Consider the following 17,301-nt stretch of genomic DNA (forward strand, 5'->3'; position numbering starts at 1 on the left):
GGCAAGTCACTCTCCCTCTCTGGGCCTCAGTTTCCTCATCTGTAAAAGATAATGATGATGGCACCCGCGTGTGAGAAGGGGAGCAGCATGTGCAAAGGCCCTGCAGTGCAGCTGTGCCCTAGTGTTTGAGGAGGCGGGCAGCTGGAGTGGAGTGACTGCGGGAGAGAGGGGGAGAGGGGAGGACAGGGAGGCGACAAGGCAGATCATGCCAGGTCTTGTGGGCTACAGTGAGGACTTGGGCTTTTACCCTGAAGAGGTGGGAGCCATGGAGGACTCTAGGCAGAGGAGGGACATGACCTGACTTGCATGTTCCCAGGCTCCTCCTGGCCACTGAGCTGGGAACAAACTGTGAAGCGGAGAGCAGGAGCCGGGAGACCAGGTGCGATGCGGGCTGGACCGGAACGAGGCGGAGGGGCGGGGCGAAATCTGCCAATCTTTGCTCATCTCCATGCTTCCTGCCCAACCCGGCTCCCACCCGCCGGAGAGCCGAGCAGGGACTTTAGCCTGGGCGGCTGGGTTGAGGGTGACGCGAGGTGGGGCGCAGCCAGGAGTGAGGGGCGGGGTCACACCTGGCTGGACTACTCAGGCAGGCTGTGGGCCGCTGACACTCCTGTGCGCATGTCACATGCCAGGCTGGAGCAACCCAGCTGTGCCCTCACTAGCCTGGGGCTAAGTGGCAGGGTGTGAGTGTCCTCCCACAATCCAGGGCTCCCTCCTGTGGGCTCAGGATCTGACACGGCTCCACTGGGCAAGGGGAAGAGAACAGCATGTGCAAAGGGCCTGTGGTAGAGCTGTGCCCTGGTATTATTCAGCTTCAAAGTCCCCCTAACACATTTTCTGACAGGCTGGAAGGGCCATCAGGAGGCGGGTGCCCATGTAAGGCTTGGAGGTGAGCAAGACGTTGGCACACCCAGAGGATGAGGGAGGGCCAGAGAATTCCCTAAGGCTGCTGCAGCAGGGCTGGGAGAGGGGCCACTGGAAACGGATTTGAGACCACAAATTACCCAAGACATCCCCACCTCCTCCTTCCAGTGGAGGTGGCCCGGCCAGTCCAGCCTCCCGGACTGGCTCCCGCAGGTCCCCCCACCAGGTCCTCAGTCACCTCTCCCGGGTGCCTCAGAGCCCAGGTGGACCCTTCCTCCTCCCTCACCCCGAACTGGGGCGCATGCCCTGGAGGCTCGGGGACCCCCGTGATCACTCAGGCCCGGCGAGCGCCCGGACGCCTGTGCCTCGGTTTACCCATCCGTCAAATGGGAGAGATGCCAGTTCCCTGCGCGCATGTGAATTGAGGGTCGAGCTTAGCGCAGCTGGAGGTGATGCGGACGACGACGACGACGGTGATGGTCAAGAGCCTCCCCCGGCCTCCGGCCCCGCGCCTCTCCTCCCCCGCCCCCCGCGGAGCCTCAGTTTCCCGCCCAGCCCCGAGGCGCGCCGGCGGCTGGGGACGCCTCCGGCCGGCAGGGGCAGCACGGCGCGGCCCGGGACACCCGGAAGGGCCCCGCCTCCGGCCGCGGCCCCGCCCCGGCCGGCCGCCCAGACCCGGGAGGCGGCGGCGGGGGACGCGCGGGGCTCCATGGCGGCGGCCGAGCGCCGCGCCTTTGCGCACAAGATCAACAGGTAGCGCGGCCCCGGGCCCCCGGGCCGCCCCCACGCGCCCCCGCCCCGCCCCGGGGCCTCCCCCCGCCGGGCGCCCCCCGCATCCTCCCGCGGGGCCGGGGCGGGGGCGCGGCGGGGCTGCGGGCGCGATGGCGGCCGAGACCCTCCCCCGGCGCCCGGGGGCCTTCCCGGAGGAGGCGGCGCGGGCAGAGCGGGGGGCGCGCGCCCGGCGCCCCCATCCCCGTGCCGAGAGTCGGGGGCCCTTCGCGCCGCATCCCCTGCGCGTGGGGCGGGATGCTCGGGCGCCCGGGTCCGGGGGCAGGACGGTGCCTGTGCCCCCTCGGGGAGGCGCCCGTGCTCTCGCCGGCTCGGGGCGCGGGGGACGGCTGTGCGTGCCCCCCGGGCCGCCTCGGCTCCCCGCAGCGGCCGAGACGGATGGGCGACTGAGCGCGGGCAGTGGGGGCTGGGGCGCCCGGCTGGGGGGCGGGCGGGGGCGCGCGGCGCCAGGCGCGGGGGATCCGTCTCCGTGGCCGCGGGAGACTCAGAGACTCAGAGACTCGGCCGGGGAGGGGGTGGCGGCCCTGGGGACGACCAGCCGCCCCCCATCCCGGTCTCTGCCTCCACAGCGGGGTCCGAATCTACTCAGGGGTCCGCTCCACTGGGGGACCTGTCCCGACCACCCCCAGGTGGCAGAGCAGCCCTGAGGGTCCAGAGCTGGCCTGCTGGAGACACAAGAAAAGTGTCCCCCCCTTGGGGACAGATATAGCGGCAGAGACAGACGAGAAGCTCCATAAAGTAGATTATATGGTGGTGATGTGTTAGGGGCATTGTTTTAGATACAGGAGGTCGGTCAGGGAGGCCTGGATGAGAAGGTGACATTTCAGCAAAGATCTGAAGGAGGTGAGAGAGTCCATATGGGGGGAACAGCAGTTCAAATACAGAGAAGGGCAAGTGCAAAGGCCCTGAGGCAGGAGCGTGCATAGTGTGTCGGCAGATTGTCTGAGGAGACTGGCCCGGCTGGTGCAGAGTCAGGGAGGGGACAGTGGGAGCAGAGGGTGCAGGGCCTTGTGGGTTGTAGGGAGGACTTTAACTTTGACCCTGAGTGAGGTGGAGCCATGAAGAGGTCTGAACAGAGGAGGGACATGGCCTGGTGTCTGGGGCATAGTGGTCGGGCAATTTTTACGTTCTGTTATCTCTGTGTCTCTGTCTTGGACGTTTGGCGTCTCTGAGCCTCTTTCTTTGCCTCTCAGTCCCTATGTCCTTGGGTCCTGGCTTCCACTCAAGTGAAAAAGAGGGGTCCTGGGTCCCACCTTGGGGAACAGAAGCTACAGAGCACAGGATAAGATGAGCAGAGAAAGATCCTGGGGCCCCAGTGAACCACAAGCAAATGGCTCAAAGCTTCCAGCCAGAGCAGCCTAGTGGACTGCTAGGTGTCTGTATGCTCAGACCTGGGCCTGTATTCATCTACTCGTTCATTCAATCCATCATTCACCCCACAAATGCCATATTAACCTGAATATTAGACAGTTCCCCCCCACCATTGAACAAATTCTTTTAAAACAAAGATTTAGGGGGACAACTTAAAAATACAAATTCTTATGAATGTAAATAACAGGGACAAATGTTATTGGATGTAATATAATTTGTTTGTTTTCCCACTTGTCCTATTTAAAATAAAATACTCTATAAATGGTGATCGTGACCAGCTCTGAAATGTGTTTATCGCAGGCTGGTCCCCGTCTGCGATGGCACTTGTTAAATTGTCACCAGGGCCTGTTGACATAGGTTTAACTATTGAAACCGAGATGCAAAGTTCTTGGGTCCCTCTCGAGGGTCTGTTGTGGGGAAGGGAGCGCAAGAGCATGTGGCCTCAGAGCCCAGAACAATCTCGGAAACTGTGCCTCTTCCTGCTCTTATATTCACAAGCGTGTTTTTAAAACCTTTTAAAAACCATGACGTGTCACACTCCTAGAGAAAAGCGCAAAGTTTAAAGAATAATTATAAAGCACTTCAGTCGAGACGGGCTGTCTCCACCTTCCCGGGCCTCCCCCAGTCCAGCAGCCTCTCCCGATCTGCACCTAGTTCCGCCCCTCGGAATCGCCATGCTGATGGCGACCACCCCCCTTCCTCACTGGCGTGATCATTACACCATCCAAGTCGCCGTGCATTAGTTTTGGCTGTTTAGAATGTTCTATAAACAGAATCTGGTGGGATGTTGAGTCCTGTGTGCCCAGCTCCCTCATGTCGGGAGAGGGCTCCTCTGTAGCCAGGTTCATCCTTTTTCGTTGCTGTATAGTATTCTGCCACCTGTGTGTGTTTCCCCATCTTCAGGCAAGGAATGTGCCAGTTGTTTCACTATGGCCATGTTGCAATCAGGGCTGCCTTGAACATTCTCGGCCACGTGTTTCCACTTGACTATCTACTCCTCACGGTGGAATTGTTGGATTGGCATATCTTCAACTTGATGATTACCCATGGTTTTCTGAAGGATGAGAGTTCCCCTTGCTCCGTGTCCTCGCTGGTGCTCGTGTTATTTGTCTTCCAAATTTTCTGCCAGTCCCGGAGGGGTAGGCTGGGGTGTGAAGAGGAATCTTTTCAGGGTTTTATATGGATTCGTTTTCTTCTCTCACTTTTTGCACAAGTGGGCACACACAGCATCTGAGGCTTCTGTCATTCTTGTTTCTGGCTTTCTCCTCCTCCTCCCCTGGGAGGGTAGACCTCTGTTAATCTGGCCAGCCTTGGAGTGAGGGCCACGGTCTCACATGAATTCCCGACGGTGCCGCTGCTTCATCTCTCCCCTCTGAGTGTCAGTTTTTCACCTCTGGAGGATTTCTCTCATGGGTACCTATGACCTGCCACCTCATTATAATTCTGAGATCCCTTCCGAGGAGAAACCACTACATTCAGCTCAACATTTCGCCTCTTTGTGAGACGTGCTCCGTCGGGGGCATCTGAAGCGGCTCTGATGTGGGGCGGGGAAGAGAGGGGAGCTGGGGAGGCCCCGGGGCGGGCCCGAGCTCGCAGGAGGGCGGGCAGCCCCTCGTGAGGCAGGGCGGGTGCAGGGAGGGCAGGTTCCGGGCGAGCTGCGTGCACGGCCCCACGTGAAGGCAGGCGGGTGGCGCTGGGGGCGGACCCCAGGGTTCGTCAGCGTTAGGATGGCGTCGAAGCGCCGAGACTGGATGGGGCCGCTGTGTGGATGAGTGTGGACAGGGAAGAAGCCGGTTCCGGAGCCCCCGTCCTGGGCGGCATGAAATGCCTGACGCCCAAGGGCACGACTTTGACCTCCAGCCGCCCAGGGTTCCATTCTGGGCCCCGCCGTGTCTGCTGTGTGACCCTGGGTGCTCGCACCCCCTCTCTGAGCCTCACTCCCCTTTGGTGTAAAAAGCAGGGCCAGGAATTCCAGTTTCCCAGGAGCCTCTTGGAGGCAGTGTGGTGACAGCGAGCCTTAATTGAGCACTTACTGTGTGCCAGGCCCTGCCCTCAGAACAGCTCAATAAGGCTTGGGTACTGTCCCCAGCCCAGAGGTCCAAGAAGGGTTGTCACTTGCCCAGCTCCGGGGTCAGAGCCTGGGACTCTAACTGGTCCCGAGGCCTGGCACTGTGGCCCGGCCTTTCTGTGTCGTCCCCCCCCAGACCAGAGGCCCGTCCCTCCCTCCTCCCCCTCCCTGCTCTGAGGCAGCAGCTGCAGAACAGCTGGCACCCGGGTCCGCTGTCCCCCCCCCACCCCCCCCGGCATCATTCGTAAATCACCCCCCAGCCCCTGTGTGTCCAGGCTTCCAGAGGCAGCCCCAACTTTGGGCATCTGAGGACAAATCTCCAACTTTGAACACCCTTCGAATTTTCTAGAAGCTCCTCCCTCTCGCACCCTCTCCCAAGCCGATAGAAACAAGACTCGGGGGCAGGTGACAGAGAAAAGAAATGGAACACCGGGACAGAGAAGGAGGGAGGCTGGGGTCTCAAACTGGAGGCCCCCACGTTGTAGGGGGCCGGGGTCACGGTCAAGTTTTGCTTTACCCACGTGGATGTGAATCCTGAGGCTTCCAGGCGGGACCGAGGCTCCCAGTGGGCCCCAGTCTCCCCCACCTCCCTCTTGGGCCCACCGCACGCATCCATCTCATTGCTGGCCCATCAGGTTTGCGATCCCCAGCATAGCGCTTTGGGGGCACAGCTTTTTATTGTGGAAATTTCCAAGCACACAGGGAAGTGGGAAGCGGGAGCGAGTGAGGCCTGAACGCCCAGGCAATTGCCGTCTCGATTTTAAGAGGGACTGAGTCCCAGAAAGGGTGTTCCGCCTGCCCAAAGCTGCACAGCTAAAAGATCTGGGGCCTCCTATGACTCACAGGGGACTTAGGCAAGTTGGACCAGAAGGCAGATTGGGAGGGATTCACTTGTTCCATCAAAAAAACATTTATTGAGCACCCACTGTGTACGGGGTCTGGTGCTGAGGCCTCCGTGGGGACCACATAGTCCTAGCTCCTGCCTTCAGAGAGACCACTGGGAGCAGAGATCTCCAGGCTCAGAACACAGACGCCAGCCTCAGGGCCTTTGCACTTGCTGTTCCCGCTGTCTGGCACACTCTTCCCGCAGATTACTGCGTGGATTTGTCTCCTTCCCCTCCACGCAAGCTCAGCTGAAGGAGCTGAGGGCCTGAGGGATCCCTGGATCTGCCCCAGATTCCTGTGCCGGCCCCTCCCCTGTGGATCTTGCCCCTTCATCTTCCTCCTCCCTGACTTTGAAGGCCAGCGAAGAAGATACAAGTGGCCCAGGAAGGCCACAGCTCTGACCTTGGTTGCGGGGTGTGCTCAGGAGTCGTGCTGGCCTCCTGTACACTCAGCCTCGTCTCAGATTCCCCGAGAAGGTGCATGTGTGGAGTGCCCACTGAATGCCAGGCCCCTGCTCAGCTCTGCACCAGCCTGGTGAGGTCAAGGCAGCTACAGATGGGTAAACTGAGGTCCACAGGCAGAAGTGACTTGTCCGAGGCCCCAGAGCAAGCATGGGACAGAGGACACGTTCTGGATGGGGTGCAGGGGCAGGGCCAGGGTGTTTGGGGGACCCCAGGGTGGGAGGCCGGGGACCAGAGTGTCTCTCTCTAGACCTGAAAGCCAGGCGCGGCAGAGCAGGACTCAGACCCCAGGCGGCGGCCGGGGGAAGGGAAAAGGGGGACCTATTTCCCCATCTGTGCTTGGAGGGGATCGGAAGGTCCCCAGGCCCAGCCTGGGGGGCCTGGAGGCTAGGTGTCTGTCACAGCTGGGGGTCCCCCAGGCTGAGATCTGTGGATCCTGAAGCCTGAGTTCTCTTGGCCCACAGCCTGCTTTTTCTTCCCGCCGCCTGGGTTTTCCTCTCGCAGAATGAATTTGCTGGCCCCGAAGCCCGGGTTCTCAGAGCCCCACGGCCCAGGTTTCCGTGTCCCCATGGCCCCCTTCCTGTGCCCCCAGGACGGTGGCCGCCGAGGTGCGGAAACAGGTGTCGCGGGAACGCAGTGGCTCCCCCCAGTCCAGCAGGCGCTGCAGCAGCTCCCTGGGGGTAAGTGTTTGGGGGCGCCCCCAGGACTCCCTCCCACCCCCTCCCAGTGCCCCATCCTGCTGGGACGCGGCGGCCCGTCCTGGCTCCAGGGCTGTCCCCATCCCTGCCTCCCGGTCTCTGCAGCTGCTTCCTGGAGGGGGAGGCGGCAGCCCTCTGGGTGGTCCTGGGGGGCGGGGGCGGGCCCAACCTCCCGCCGCCTGGACCACCCAGATGGGGATGCGGGGAGGGCAGGCTGGGGGATGGGAGGACCTCTGGCTGCAGTGGGAGGGGGCGGGGCCGGCTTGCCTGGGGCCTCAGGATTGTCGCTTCCTTCTCCGCGGGCAACGTGCCTTTCCTTCCACCCTTGGTTCCCTGCCCCTCGGGCGCAGGGTGTGGCTTCCTGCCTGGAAAGAGGGGCGCGCGGCGCGGCTGAGGTTGTGTGCTCCACACCCCTCCGCGCTCCAACACCCTCCATGGCTCCCACCGCTCCTGAGGTTGTGTGCTCCACGCCCCTCCGCGCTCCAACACCCTCCATGGCTCCCACCGCTCCGCAGTCCCGGGACAGCACAGGCGCACGCCCACCCCCTGCCCCGCGCCCGGCCCCGGGCGGGCTCACAGCCACTCTGCCCCGCGCAGGTCCCACTGACGGAAGTCGTTGAGCCCCTGGACTTCGAGGATGTGCTCCTGAGCCGGCCGCCCGACGCCGAGCCCGGGCCCCTGCGCGACCTGGTGGAGTTCCCGGCCGACGACCTGGAGCTGCTCCTGCAGCCCCGGGAATGCCGGACCGCGGAGCCTGGGATCCCCGAGGAGGGGTGGGTCCGGCCCCCGCCTCCCTGGCCGGGCTCCGCGCGCCCCCCCCCCCCCGCACCCCCTTTCCCATCAAGCCCCCCACAGCCCCGAGGTCAGCTCCTGGCCCGCTGTGTGACCTTGGACAGGGCACCCTCCCTCTCTGAGCCTCCATCTCTGAAACAGGCCCCACCTCACAGGCCCCTGGAAAGAGTAACACCGGGCCCTGCCTCAGTTTACCCGGACTTTATTTTGCGCAGAAAGCTGGATGCCCAGGTGAGGGCCGCGGTGGAGATGTACACAGAAGACTGGATTATCGCCCACAGGAGGTGGGTCTGGCTCAGGGGCAGCTCGGGGTGGACAGAGGGCCAAGAGGCCGGGTCTGAGCCCAGAAGAGCCAAGTGGTCCCCAGCGACCGGTCCCCCTGCTTATCCGCCCACTGTCGCTGCACGGGCGGCCGGACTTTTCCCGTGAAGCGCAGGGAGGGTGGATGGGCTTGCCCGCGTCACGTGGGCCTCGTGGGGGTGTGGGAGCACACCCGGGACCCTGGGAGCCCTCATCCCTGCCACCCACCCAGCCCCGCCCCCTCCTAGGTACCAGCACCTGAGTGCGGCCTACAGCCCCATCACTACCGAGACGCAGCGAGAGCGGCAGAGGGGCCTCCCCCGCCAGGTCTATGAGCAGGACGCCTCTGGGGACGAGAAGTCCAGCGCGGAGGACTCGGTGAGGGGGCCCCGGGCGGGGGTCGCCGCAGGGGTATGCGTGTGGCCCCCATACTCAGTCACACATGAGGGAAATGACCCAAACAGCCTTCAGCCCAAAGGGAAATGTATCCCTCGTGTGAGTGAAAAGTTAAGACCTGCTGGGTCTTGAGCTTGTATTTTGTCAGCCAACACTTATTGAGCGCCTACTGTATACCAACAAGAATCATCCCAAGAATTATTGTTATTGTTTCTACTTGGTACTATTTTGAGATGTAGAGGGGGAAACTGAGGCCCTTGGTGGGGGTGGTGGTCAGAGAGCTGGGGTCACAGAGCAGAGCTGGGATTTGAACCAGAGCAGCCTGGCTCTGACGGCAGCTGAGTCAGGGGGTCAGAGAGGGTCCTCGGCCGGTGACAGCCCAGGGGAAGAACTCTCCTCCCCGTAGCAACAGTGAGCAGAGTCCCGGGGAAGGCTCTCATTGGCCCAGCAGAGGCACGTCCTGATGTTAGAGCCAATCCCTGGGGCCAGCACGTGTTGTGTTCTGATTGGCCAGACGAGGCTCGTGTGAAAACTACAACTGGACACTAGCCTCCCCGAACAGGGATAAAGGAGGGGGGCTCCCCAGACAGAAGTTTCTAGAAAGAGGGTCAGCAAGGCCCCCATGGGACCCTTGGGGTGGTGATCCCACCCCTGGCCTTAGCTTCCCCATCCGTAGAATGGGCATGAGGACAGTCTCCCCTGAGTGGGATGAAGGTGTATCCAGCTGGCGCTCAGTGCTTGCCCGTTCTGCGCTGCCAGGAGGACCCCCGGCACTCATCGGGCTCCCCAGACGACACCCCGCGGAGCAGCGGTGCCTCTGGCATCTTCGACCTGAGGAACCTGGCAGCCGACTCGCTGTTGCCCTCGCTGCTGGAGCGCGCGGCCCCGGAGGACGTGGACCGGCGCAATGAGACCCTGCGGAGGCAGAACCGGCCCCGGGCGCTGCTCGCCCTCTACCCCGCGCCCGAGGAGGTGGGTGACCGCGCCCGCACGGGCTCGGAGGCCAGTACCCGTCTAGCTGACTTGTGTCCCTATACATTATCCCACCGACATTTATTGGGCACCTATTGTATACTCTATTTTTATTCAGTGGCTTTTATTGGATGCCTACTATATACTCTATTTATCCAACCAGCATTTATTGGACACTTACTATATATCCCTGTATTTCTTCAACCAGTACTTATTGTATGCCTACTGTATAGTGTTCTCTTTACTCAAACAGAATTTTTAAATCAATCAACATTTACTGAGCACCAACTATATATGCCTATATTTATCTAATCAACATTTAGTGGGCACCTAGTATATACTCTGTATTTTTATTCAATGGCTTTTATTGGAAAACCTAATATATACCCCTATATTTATCCAGCCAGCATTTATTGGGCACCTACTATATACTCCTATATTTATTTAATCAATATTAATTGTATGCCTACTGTATAGTCCTCTATTTAATCAAACAGCATTTAAGCAACTAATATTTATTGAGCACCTACTATATATGCCTATATTTATCCGACCAACTTTTATTGGGTACCTAGTGTGTATGCCTATGTTTTCATTCAGCCATTTACTGAGTGCTTACTATATACTCCTATTTTTATTTAATCAGTACTGATTGGGTGTCTAGTGTATATCCCTATGTATGTCCAATCAGCATTAATTGAATGCTTTCTGTATACATCTATGTTTAGCTAACCAACTTTTAGTAGGTACCTACTGTATACCTCTGTATTTATTCAACCAACGTGTTTGGGTGCCTACTGTATGGCAGGCACTGGGGATACAGGTGTGAAAAAGAGAGACCAGTCCCTGTTCTCAGACTTCAGTCTAGTGTAGGAGAGACCGTCCTACTGGGAAATTACAACCCAGGGTAGTGCCAGGTGAGGTGTGGCAGTGGTCCCTTCCTCGGCCCTCAGTGTCCAGCCACGGGGCCCATTGTGACAGGGCCTTGTGGGCACCCAGACGAGGTGCCTGCCTGGGCCTCAGGGGTCAGGAAGGCTTCCTGGAGGAAGTGCTGGCTAAGCCACGACCTGACAGTGAGCAGGTGTCACCAGACAAGGAGGACAGGGGGCAAAGGGCATTCCAGGCAGGGGGAACAGCATGTGCAAAGGCTCAGAGGCAAGGGACTGCAAGACATTTAGTCAGGCCTGGGGTAGAGCCGGTCTCAGGCTGTGCCTTCCAGGCTCTTCTGGGAGGATGTGTCCCAGCTGCCCCCTCGGCTCTTGGCAGGACGAGGCCGTGGAACGCTGCAGCCACCCGGAGCCGCCCCGGGAGCACTTCGGACAGAGGATCCTGGTCAAGTGTCTGTCGCTTAAGTGAGTGTGCTGACCCACCCTCCCTTCAGACACGCGAGGGGACCACGTGGGTGATGGTGTGGCGCACACTTGGCGCTCACACAGGCCATGCCATTACGGTGTGCGGCCCTGAGACCCACGAGGCCGCCTGGGGCATTTAGGCCAGAAAATGAGACTTCCTTTTTCATTATTCCAAGCCGCCAGTCGTTAAGCGCCAGGCCCTGTTCTCAGCCCCTCACGTATATTAAACCTCAGCTTCCCCACAACCTTGTGAAGCGGGCGCAGGTGGGGAAACTGAGGCACACAGTGGTGACGTCATGGTGCCCAAGATCACACAACTTGGGAGGCCGGAGGCCGGCATTCGCTGTGCTGTGGGGACCCGGGCTGGAGGGGGCGCTGGTGACCCTGGGCCTGGCTTCCAGCCACCCACGGCCCCCTCCACACCGGCCTCTGGGAGCAGCCAGAAGTGCGTGGGAATGGAGCCGACAGGATGTGGCCTTGGACCGGAGCCCGGCCCTGCCCCTCCCACCCCGGTTCCTGCCTGGACATGGGCAGGAAAGGGAGGCCCCGGGCTCACCCAAGCACGCTGCTTGGGAAACGGCTTTGTAGGCTCATCCAGTCATTCAACAAACACTCATTGAGCGCCAACTGTATACAGGACATGGAACCGTGGGATGACCACACAGGGCTCTCTAGGTGGGGACATCAGGAGACAGGAAAATGAGGCCAAGGGGTGGGCAGGGCCGGGCCACACAGGGTTTTGTTCTCAGGGCAATGGGGAGCCTCAAATTCCATCCCAACTGAACAAGGGCCCTGGTTGGCGTGGCTCTGCGTGAGTGACTTACCTTTTGCAAAATGGGACAAACCTTTCTTGCAAGCCCTTAAGTGGTGGTTTCGTGTGGCCCACTGGGGAATCAGATGACCCCCCCCACGATGCACCAAGGCTAGGCTGGGCCTCGAGGGAGTGGGGGGTGTGGACGGCACAGCCTCTGCCAGAGCCCCCGTTCACCCACAGGTTTGAGATCGAAATTGAGCCCATCTTTGGCATCTTGGCCCTGTACGATGTGCGGGAGAGAAAGAAGGTAGGAGCCCCTTTCTTCCCCTTCCCCACTGCCACCTCCTCCTTGTCTCAGGGTGGCAGGCCTTCCTGGAAGTGGTGGCCCAGCTGCCTCTCATGCCCCCAGATCTCAGAGAACTTCTACTTCGACCTCAACTCGGACTCCATGAAGGGGCTGCTGCGGGCCCACGGCACCCACCCCGCCATCTCCACCCTGGCCCGCTCCGCTATCTTCTCTGTGACTTATCCCTCGCCCGACATCTTCCTGGTCATCAAGGTGCCTACTGGGGCTGGGCAGGGGGTGATCATGGCAGATGCCACAGGTGCGGTCCCTGCTCTCGTGCTAGAGGACAGTGTGTCACCAAGGAGGGGGATCAGGGCTGTTGTGGGGAAAGCACAGGCAGCTCTGAGCCCGGAGGAGGCTCCTGATCCAGCTCAGGTGGGGAGAAATCACGGAGGGCTTCCAAGGAGAGGTGACAGCTGAGCCGAGACCCATGTGTGGGCCACCTGAGGAGAAATGGCATCCTGGCACATTTAAAGACAGACGTTTAAAATGTTTTTTTAAGTTGAGAGTGTTTCAGTTTATTAGGGAAGACCTAGTTGGCACATTCGTTTGGGATTTTCTGTTCCCAGGAGTGAGCTCGAATTTCCTTTCCCAAAACACTCAATTAGGTGACACTAGTGACACTAATTGAGCACGTCCAGGCAGGCACTGCTAGTCAGTCAGGCTTCATGGGGATTTCTGCCTTTAGTCCTCACAGCAGCCCTGGGAGGTGGGGCTTGCCCTGGCCCCCATTTTACAGATGGAAAAACTGAGGCACAGGATGAGTGAGGGACCTGCTCGGGATCCTGCAGCCCCCGAGTGGTCAGGATTGGAGTCTAGGCCTAGTGGCCCAGAGCCGTGTTCAGAGTGGCCTCTGTTGATAACTAACAAAGGAAATAGTAAACGTAGGGGAAATATGGAGCCTTGGGTTTGGGGTGGGTTCAGAGGGTGGGGCGGGGGCACCTAGCTGGGCAAGCCGACTGCTGGCGCTCAATCCTGAGGACAGTGGGAGCCATGGGAGGTGTTGGAGGGGGCCCCTAGGTGGATCGAGTGTCTGTCTAGGAGGTGGGGGGAGGGTGGGAGCTGGGGTGCCCGCAGCGCCTCACTGGGCCTGCCTGCCCCGCAGCTGGAGAAGGTGCTACAGCAGGGGGACATCAGCGAGTGCTGCGAGCCCTACATGGTGATGAAGGAGGTGGACACGGCCAAGGTAGGCGCCAGGAGGCTGGAGCGGGCGGGGAAGGGGCCACCCGGCCGGGCGGAGCCTGGATTCAGCAGGCCTGGGGCGCTGAGTTTGCGGGGGTCTGGGGGGGGGTCTCCCCACAGAACAAAGAGAAGCTGGAGAAGCTGCGCCTGGCGGCCGAGCAGTTCTGCACCCGCCTGGGCCGCTACCGCATGCCCTTCGCCTGGACGGCCGTGCACTTGGCCAACATCGTGAGCAGCGCGGGGCAGCCCGACCGCGACTCGGACTCGGAGGGCGGTGAGGGGGCGGGGCCGCCGGGCGAGGGGAGGGGCGGGGCCGCCGGGGGAGGGGAGGGCCGTCGGGCCAGGGGCGGGGCCGGCAGGAGGGGAAGGGCTGATGGGTCGGGGGCGGGGCCACCGGGAGGTGCGTGTCCGTCGGGCCAGGAGGGCAGAGCCGACGGGAGGGGAGGGGCCGCCGGGCCAGGGGCGGGGCTGCCGGGCCGGAGGAGGGGCAGGGCTGACGGGAGGGGGGGCCGGGGCGGGGCCGCCGGGGGAGGGGAGGGGCGGGGCCGCCGGGAGGGGCGGGGCCACAGGGCGGGTGACGGGAGAGGACGCAGCGACCTCTGCTGGTCAGAGTCGGTACAGGCGGGGTCCCTGCTTTTCTCATCTCTGTTCCCTCCATCGCTGTCCCCGCCTTCCCTAGAGCGCGGACCCTCCCTCCCCGCCTCTCTCTCATCTCTGTTCCCTCCATCGCTGTCCTCGCCTTCCCTAGAGCGCCGACCCGCCTGGACTGACCGCCGCCGTCGGGGGCCCCAGGACAGGACGAGTAGCGGGGACGACGCCTGCAGCTTCTCCGGCTTCCGCCCGGCCACTCTGACGGTCACCAACTTCTTTAAGCAGGTGTCGTGGCCTGGGGAAGGGCGCCCAGGGACTCCCCCCATGACCCCTCTGTGGCCACGCAGGCCCCGGGGACCCCCAGCCCCTCAGCCCCGGCTCACGGGGCGGGTCTGGTGCAGGAGGCTGAGCGGCTCAGCGACGAGGACCTCTTCAAGTTCCTAGCTGACATGCGACGCCCATCTTCTCTACTGCGGCGCCTACGGCCCGTGACCGGTGCGTGGCTCACCCCGTAAAGGAGACGTGTCACTCATGCAGTCACTCAACAAACCCAGCCTGAGCACCTGCTGTGCCGGGCCCTGGGGACCCAGTGGTGACCGTGAGAGACAAAGCCTTAACTTCAGGGGCTGGATCTTTAATGGGAGCCACAGACGAGAAGCAGAATAAATAAGACAGATGGTGGGTCAAATGGGGGACGTGGTGGCAGTGGGGACATGGGTCCTAGGGCAGAGCTGATCAAATGTCAGCCACCAGAGAGCATCGTGGGAGAGTCAGACCCCTGACCCTGAGGCCAGAGAGGGTGGGGCCCAGCCCGGAGGCTCCTAGGCAGGTGCAAACCAGCTGCCCCTCCCCAGCCCAGCTCAAGATCGACATCTCCCCGGCCCCCGAGAACCCCCACTTCTGCCTCTCCCCGGAGCTGCTTCATGTCAAGCCCTACCCGGACCCCAGGGGCCGGCCCACCAAGGAGATCCTGGAGTTCCCCGCCCGAGAGGTCTACGCCCCGCACACCAGCTACAGGTATGGCCTCAGGGGCCGGCCGGGCCCTGGAATGGGGGTCATGCGGGCATAGTGCGGAGTGAGGTCCCCTTTCTCCCAGACACACACACACACCCAGGGCGTGATCCCGCTTCTCTGCTTTAATGCGTATGTAGACAGACAAGAAGGGGTACGTGGTCTTCCTCCATCCCCCGTCGACAGGGCACGTCCTCTGCCTGTGTCCCCGCCTGCTTCCGTCTCTGCTCCGTGGCTGGAAGTGGGGTCCAGGGCCCTGGCTGACCCCAGCGGCCAGGCAGCTCCTCCCCGTGCAGGGGCTGCGTGGGGTGTGGAAGCATCCTCAGCGCGTAACTGGTCCTCAGGTCCACCCTGGCAGGCTCAGGCCGGGAGCGCCGCTGTGTGGAGTCTGGGGGGGGAGACGAGGCTCAGCCGAGGCACAGGGGCCCCCATCCCATTCCCCTGTGCCCCTGGCACACCCAGCCCCCGCCAGGCTCACCTCTTCTGGATCTGTCGCAGCCAGCGCTCCTGGGCTGCCATCTTCTGCCTCTGCCGCTGTACGTGGCCCGTGAGGACCCACATGATGTGGCTCTGCTTGTCAGTGTGGGCCTGGGGGGTCACAGAAACCTTAGCTGGGGGCCACCTCACCGCCCATCCCCGGACTGTGCCCGGCCCCCCTCCCCCGATTACATCTCTGTGACCCAGCAAGTCACTGCCACTCTCTGGCCTTAGCTTTCCCGTCTATAAAGTGGGGGTGACATAGGACTGGCTTCACGGGCTTGTTATGAGCACGATATGGATTATCGTGTGTTGGGTGTGTATTGGGTGTTCAAGAAATGTTACTAGTTACTCTAGTAGTGTGCGTTTATTGAGTAACTAACTGCATGCATCCTGCCCCATGCTGAGTATTTTGTCTGCACTGAGTCCCTGGTTCTGTTCTGAGACATCAGTTGTTGCCTTTCTGTGCAAATGGGGAAACTGAGGCATGGGAAGGGACGTGGGTGGGCCGTGGTGCTGGAAGGCTGACCTGGGGGGGGGGTCTCTGGGACTCAAGGTTCAGAAGTGAGTTCTGGCTGGGAATCAGGGTCTTGACTCCCCTGGGGCTGGGAGCCCCGTACCTTTAAGGCCTCCAATTCTTGGCGGGCGTGGCCCAGCCGAGCGCCCCTCAGCCGGGCTTCTAGCCGCCGCAGGCTCTCCCACAGCTCCTGCTGTCCCTGGGCTGCCTCCCCCAGCTCCTGGGCTGTGGCCTCTGCTTGGAGCTGCAGAGCATCCTCTTCCATCTGATGAATAGATAATGGGCATTAGTAGAATGACCTACTTGTCTTTATTTGCCTGATTTTAACACTGAAAGCCCTGTAACATTGAACCCTCTCAGTCCTGGGCGAATCCAGACAGTTGATCACCCGAGACATAACTCCACCACAGACTCCTACCCACCCCGCAATGCCCCAACTGCGGTGCCCACCTGCAACTCCAACAGGCTTCCACGTAGCTCCTGGGCCACATCCCGGCCCCGGCTGACCTCCTGCCCCAGGAGCCCTAGTGCTCCGCCATAGAGGCCCACACTGTGCCCGGCCTCCTTCAGCTGTGTCTCTGTGGTCCTGTACACGCTGTTGAGGGCCTGGCCCAGCTGCAGGGCCCCATGGGAGAGCAGGATCAGCTCCTCCTGTTGCGCCAGCTCCTGGCCACCCACAGGAGCCGCAGAGACGGGCCGGGCCACCGTCGCCAGGGCGCACAGCAGGCACAGCACAAGCACGGGCATGGCCGAGGGCCTAGGAGTGCGGCCGCAGTGCCACTGCCACCGCCTTTTATGCCCCCACACCCCGCAGCCCCTGGTCAATTGTTAACGGGACAGCCAGGTGTCCCGTGTTATGCAAGGGCCTGGAGGTGGCGAGACAGTTGCATCAGGCGAATGTCCGGTTGGGCCACGCTGGGATCACGCTGGCTGGGGCTCAGGGCCAAGTGTGGGCTGGGGGCACTGGGACGGGACAGGCTCTGAGCCTCGGTTTCCACATGGTTTGCCCAGAGCTGTTCCAGCCGCCATACCTGTAGCTGGTCTCATCTGCTCCCACAGGCCTGTGGCCCGTCTCTGTTGGCCCAGTCGAGAGCTGGGGGAGCGGGTGCAGGTAGCACAGACCCCCAAGGCCACACGGCCTGACTCCAGGACCCACCCGTGTCCCGGATCAATGCTAACTGCCATTTTGCTCCCCAGATGACTGTGGGCCAGTGCCTCAGTTTCCCCGCCTGTCAAATGGGGGTGATGTTAGTCCCGCCTCGCAGGCCACTTGTGAGAAATAAATGAGTTGTTTTGTGCTGAGCGCTTAAAACAGAGTCTGCACACAGTAGGTGCCACATTAGTGTTTGGTGCATCTATTGTCATTATTGTTTACTGTCACTGGTATTGTTATGAAGGCCCAATGGGGAGGCTCAATGCCCCCGTTATACAGATAGGGAAACTGAGGCCCAGCAGGAGGTTGGGGCTGGCACAGA

General features: G+C 61.3%; 2 protein-coding genes across 3 annotated transcripts in view; one reads left to right on the top strand and one right to left on the bottom strand.

The window, feature by feature from the left end:
* The first annotated feature begins 1,555 nt into the window (after window positions 1-1,555).
* The window catches only part of DOCK6 (dedicator of cytokinesis 6), a 40,958-nt gene continuing 25,212 nt past the window's right edge, over window positions 1,556-17,301 (top strand). For both annotated transcript variants that reach the window (XM_058525666.1, XM_058525667.1), the window contains exons 1-14: window positions 1,556-1,617; window positions 7,031-7,118; window positions 7,734-7,909; window positions 8,144-8,212; window positions 8,477-8,606; window positions 9,384-9,596; window positions 10,863-10,948; window positions 11,943-12,009; window positions 12,112-12,261; window positions 13,154-13,234; window positions 13,351-13,504; window positions 13,979-14,106; window positions 14,223-14,316; window positions 14,676-14,838. In XM_058525666.1, coding sequence (XP_058381649.1) covers window positions 1,574-1,617; window positions 7,031-7,118; window positions 7,734-7,909; window positions 8,144-8,212; window positions 8,477-8,606; window positions 9,384-9,596; window positions 10,863-10,948; window positions 11,943-12,009; window positions 12,112-12,261; window positions 13,154-13,234; window positions 13,351-13,504; window positions 13,979-14,106; window positions 14,223-14,316; window positions 14,676-14,838 — 1,643 coding nt within the window. In that variant the 5' untranslated portion in view covers window positions 1,556-1,573. The remainder of the gene's footprint in view (window positions 1,618-7,030; window positions 7,119-7,733; window positions 7,910-8,143; window positions 8,213-8,476; window positions 8,607-9,383; window positions 9,597-10,862; window positions 10,949-11,942; window positions 12,010-12,111; window positions 12,262-13,153; window positions 13,235-13,350; window positions 13,505-13,978; window positions 14,107-14,222; window positions 14,317-14,675; window positions 14,839-17,301) is intronic.
* On the bottom strand, window positions 15,193-16,573 carry ANGPTL8 (angiopoietin like 8). The gene is made up of 4 exons (XM_058525408.1): window positions 16,277-16,573; window positions 15,930-16,091; window positions 15,311-15,420; window positions 15,193-15,220 (listed from the first exon to the last, which is right to left on the bottom strand). Exons 1-4 carry the CDS (start codon window positions 16,571-16,573, stop codon window positions 15,193-15,195), a joined length of 597 nt encoding a protein of 198 aa, XP_058381391.1.

Source organism: Diceros bicornis, chromosome 30 (assembly GCF_020826845.1).
Source record: "Diceros bicornis minor isolate mBicDic1 chromosome 30, mDicBic1.mat.cur, whole genome shotgun sequence".
Lineage (NCBI taxonomy): Eukaryota > Metazoa > Chordata > Mammalia > Perissodactyla > Rhinocerotidae > Diceros > Diceros bicornis.